Source organism: Gossypium arboreum, chromosome 2 (genome assembly GCF_025698485.1).
Source record: "Gossypium arboreum isolate Shixiya-1 chromosome 2, ASM2569848v2, whole genome shotgun sequence".
Taxonomy (NCBI): Eukaryota; Viridiplantae; Streptophyta; class Magnoliopsida; order Malvales; family Malvaceae; genus Gossypium; species Gossypium arboreum.
The window spans coordinates 60,838,394-60,842,839 of NC_069071.1; the positions used below are offsets into that span (position 1 = coordinate 60,838,394).

General features: G+C 43.9%; 1 protein-coding gene across 1 annotated transcript; it reads right to left on the reverse strand.

The window, feature by feature from the left end:
* Window positions 1–228: 228 nt before the first annotated feature.
* LOC108466398 (uncharacterized) lies at window positions 229–3,186 on the reverse strand. Its single transcript, XM_017766723.2, has 3 exons — window positions 2,011–3,186; window positions 1,018–1,917; window positions 229–876 (listed from the first exon to the last, which is right to left on the reverse strand). The coding sequence occupies exons 1-3, from the start codon at window positions 3,184–3,186 to the stop codon at window positions 229–231; spliced, it is 2,724 nt and encodes a 907-aa protein (XP_017622212.2).
* Window positions 3,187–4,446: the final 1,260 nt, after the last annotated feature.

A 4,446-nucleotide genomic window follows, 5' to 3' on the forward strand; every position in this document is an offset into this window, starting at 1 on the left:
ATGAGAGAGTATGTAAAAGAATGTTTCAAGAATAAAAGAATTTGAGAGTGATCATTTGTATGGTTATAAATGAAATTAAAAGGACGAGATATCATCTGCTCGAAGATGATAATAACCCTGCATTTTATTGAAATATCGTTTTTAAACATCAGCCTATTTCACAAAAGATTCTTATCACTCCTAGGCCTAGAGCAATAAGTGTGTTTTGGACATTACTCTGTATTCGTTTTAAAAACTACAGGGATCTTTTCCGCAGTCCAGTTGTCCAGAACACTTCCAGGTGTGTAAGGGCCAATGTCCGATAAACTTTCTCTTCCGGTCTCCTCTTCGTATTGTAGCTCCCATCATTGATGTGTCTCTTTCAGGATGGATGATTCCCCCGGACACAAATGTTTTCGATATATGGGGGAATATCATTGGTTCCCATTTGATTTCTTTCCCCATTAATCGAGCTCTTCTTCTTTCTTGCTTCTTTTCTAGCTCCCTTCTCCTTTGTTTTGCATCTGGCTTAAATCCTAAACCGAAGCGGTCTCTCTTATCTTTCGGCATTGACGTTTTAACCCTTCCTTGCAGATGTCTCCCAAGTCCCTTTCCGGGTAGGGCCCCTCTTCCGATCGTCAGCTGGAGGCTCATCCTCGTGGCTTTGGACAATTTTGGCACCAGAATTTTGCTTCCTTCGGCGATGAACATCGCATTAACAAATTCCAAAGATTGAATTGAGCATTCAATTGCTTCGTCATCTGTCTCCAAATAGGGTGCATTATTGCTCACAGTTGCAATAATATCCTCCTCAGCCTTGATCGTTATCAATCTCCCTTCCGATACTAGCTTCAATTTCTGATGCAACGAGGAAGGCACTACCCCAGCCGAATGTATCTAGGGCCTTCCCAATAAGCAATTGTATGAGGGCTTAATGTCCATTACGAGGAAATCCACCTCATATGTGTTTGGCCCAATCTAAAGAGGTACCTCGATTCTGCCCATCACCTTTCTCTCCGTGCCATCAAATGCTTTTACGATATTCTGGCACTCCTTCATGTGAGAGCTGTCTATAGGTAATCTATTTAGCGTGGTCAAAGGGAGGACGTTCAAAGCCGACCCATTGTCAATCAGTACGCCGGGCAGCGTGTACCCTTTACAGTGCGTGGTGATATGCAAAGCTTTAGTCGACCCCATGCCCTCGGGTGGTATCTCGTCGTCACTAAAGAAAATATAATTGTCGGCACTTATGTTGTTCACCAAACGGTCCAGCTTATTAACGGAGATATCATTGGCAATGTATGTCTCGTTTAAGACCTTCATTAGTGCGCTACGATGAACTTCTGAGCTTAGAAGTAAGGCCAACATCGAAATACGGGCTGGTTGTTTACGTAGCTGTTCCACCACGCTGTATTCGCTATGCTTTAGGAATTTTAAAAACTCCTTGGCCTCCTCTTCGTTAACTGGTTGATTAATAGGTTTGGTTGCTTTTCCCTTCATTTCCTCAACCACCTGGGCTTTTCCTTTTGTGGGATGCACCTCCTCATTCGCCGTACCGTAACGCCTCCCGCTACGTGTATAGAAACCCTTGCCTTGGTCCCCTCTTGAAGTGTCAACCAGGCTCTCCTTTCCCGGCATCATCATACTACAATCATAATTCCATGGGACCTTTTTGTTGTCTTTGTAAGGGAAAACTGTAGGTCTTTGGATTATGACCCTTGGTGGCATTTGTACTCCGACTTCATTATTTTTGGGTCTCGAAATGATCACCACGGGATAGTTAGGCGTTCGATTTTGTGCTGTCAATTCTCCCTCCGATGCACATGTATCTCCTTCTACGGGGTTTTCGGTCTCTTCATAGAATTCAATTTCTTTATTGTTCATCATGTTTTGTACTAAGGCTCTGAACTCCACGCAATCTTGGATTTCATGCCCCACCTTGTCGTGAAACTCATAGTAGTTTCTCTCTTCTTTGGATTCTTCCCTCGAGTCCAACACAATCAATCCTCTCTTGGCCATCTCCTTCCATACCCGCCTCAACGGGGTCCTGACTTCTGCTACCTCATATTTGGTCTTCCTGTTCAAGCCTTCACTTATCCCATTCACTCCTTGGTCGGTATGATTGGGGAGTGGGTTTCCTACTACATTGGGCGTGGCTGGGTCATCAAATCTCACAATCCCCACCTTAATGAGTCTTTCAACTACTTTCTTGAACGCAGTGCAATTCTTGATTGAGTGCCCGGTAATTCCCGCGTGGTATTCACATTGGCCGTTTGTGTCATACCATTTCGGATACGGGGGCTGCAGTGGCTCTAGGTAAAAAGGGGATACTACATGAGCGTTGAACAGGTTTTGGTACAACTCCCTATATGTTATGGGTATTGGGGTAAATTGTGGCCTTTCTGTGTTCTTTCTCGAATTAGATTCTTGTCTTACAGAGCTTTGTTGATTGGTAGTCACCGTTTTGGGTTGATTTACGGTAATTGACTTGGACTGCCCCTTGTTGAATGTGCTCGTGTTGTTCACTTCATTGTCCCTTTTCCTTGGGGCTGACTTTCTGGCACTCTCTCCCGACTCTATTTTGCCGCTCCTTATAGCATTCTCGATCATTTCCCCCATCACTACTATGTCGGAGAAGCTTTTTGTGGCGCTTCCTAGCATATGAGTGATAAAAGGGGCTTTCAAGGTGTTGATAAAGAGCATTATCGTCTCCTTTTCCAGAAGTGGCGGCTGAACTTGTATAGCCACCTCTCTCCACCTTTGTGCATACTGTCTGAAGCTTTCATTTGACTTTTTTTCCATATTCTGGAGAGTGATTCTGTCAGGGGTCATGTCCGTCACATGATTGTATTGCTTCATAAAGGCCTGAGCCAAGTCCTTCCATGAGTTAATCTTGGCTCGACTCAGTTGATTATACCACTTAGACGCCGCTCCAACCAGACTATCTTGAAAGCAGTGGATTAGTAGCAGGTCATTGTTAACATATCCCATCATTCGCCTGCAGAACATGGTGATGTGGGCTTTAGGGCAGCTCGTTCCATTGTATTTCTCAAATTCGGGCATTTTGAACTTGGGGGGAAGGACTAAATCTGGGACCAAACTCAGGTCCTTGGCATCAATCCCTTGATGATGATCCGCGCTTTCCATGGCTTTGAATTTTTGCTCGAGCCATCTGCATCGTTCCTGCAATTGTTTTTGGGAATCCATCCTCGCCTCTTCGGTAATTTCATCCAAGTCGGGAATGGGCGGATAGTTCGAGTTGTTGACAAAGTTAGAGCCTGAGCCAGTTTGGAAATTTATCAGTACTGAAGCTCCAACCTAAACCTCTGGGGCATGATCGTGATAGATAGTTTCGGTAAATTAATCTCGGGCTTTATCGACACATGTGTCTGAGTGAAGCCAGGGGGGTATTGAGGATCCTCGTTAGTTTTTTCAACTTTATCCATAGGGCCCTTTCCCTTATCCGTTCCTTCCAACAGCAGCTGGGATAACTGACTCATCATTTCCCTCTGGGACTCCATCATTTGCTCTTTCATCTCTTGCTGAATCTTGGCTAGTTGCTCTTGCATCTGAGACTGCATTTGTTCTTGTATTTCTTTTTACATCTGCTCCAATTTCTCGAGTCTCTTATCCATTGATTTTTTTCTTGTACCGTAGGGGTGTGTGGTTGGTTGGTTTTCGTTGGTTTCCAGGTTACTCTAAAATAATTTTTAATTAATTAATTAGAAAACTCTCATGGCCTTTTATGCATAATGATATGATGCAAATGCAAATGCATGAATGCAAAGGAGGCATCAATTTTTGATTCAATTGCCCTTAGAAAGTTTTACTTGAAAATAAAATCTTTTACATAAAGTCGAGTTACAAATAGAATTTCGCTCTAACGCTCAAAGTCCTAATTTTTCTAAGCAATGAGGCCAGCTCTTGTTCGCGCTCCGATACTAACTCATATTTCACGCTCAGTGTGTCCGCCTGAACCGCTAAAGTCTGCAAGTAGTCGGCTACCCCCCGAATCTGGGTTATGGCTTCCCCCATAAGATAATCTCTATTTCTGACTTGGTCTTGCACATGGTGAAGCTGCTCTTTCCAACGATCCTCGTTTGCCTCGAAAAACTGGATCCGCATCTCACAGTTCTGCAGTGATGCCTCTAACTCTCCTATTCTTCCTTTCATTTCTTCTATCTTGCTCAAACTTGCCCTCAGCTCTATTGCGGTGTTACGGTTTCGGTACTGATGCAGAGACTTCTCGAGTTCTGCTACTCTAGCCCTTAATTCACCTCGCTCAATTCTACTTTCTGACAGACTCTTCTCCAAATCTTCGTTTCGTGCCTGAGCTTCTCGAAATTTCCTTTCCCACCGGTCGGTATTGGCCTTTTCTTCCCGAATTTCATGGCGCCATTGTTCGGAAGTCTTACCTAAGCCCGCAGTCCTCATAGATAGGCCTAACTTCTTGTTGTCTGTTTTCAA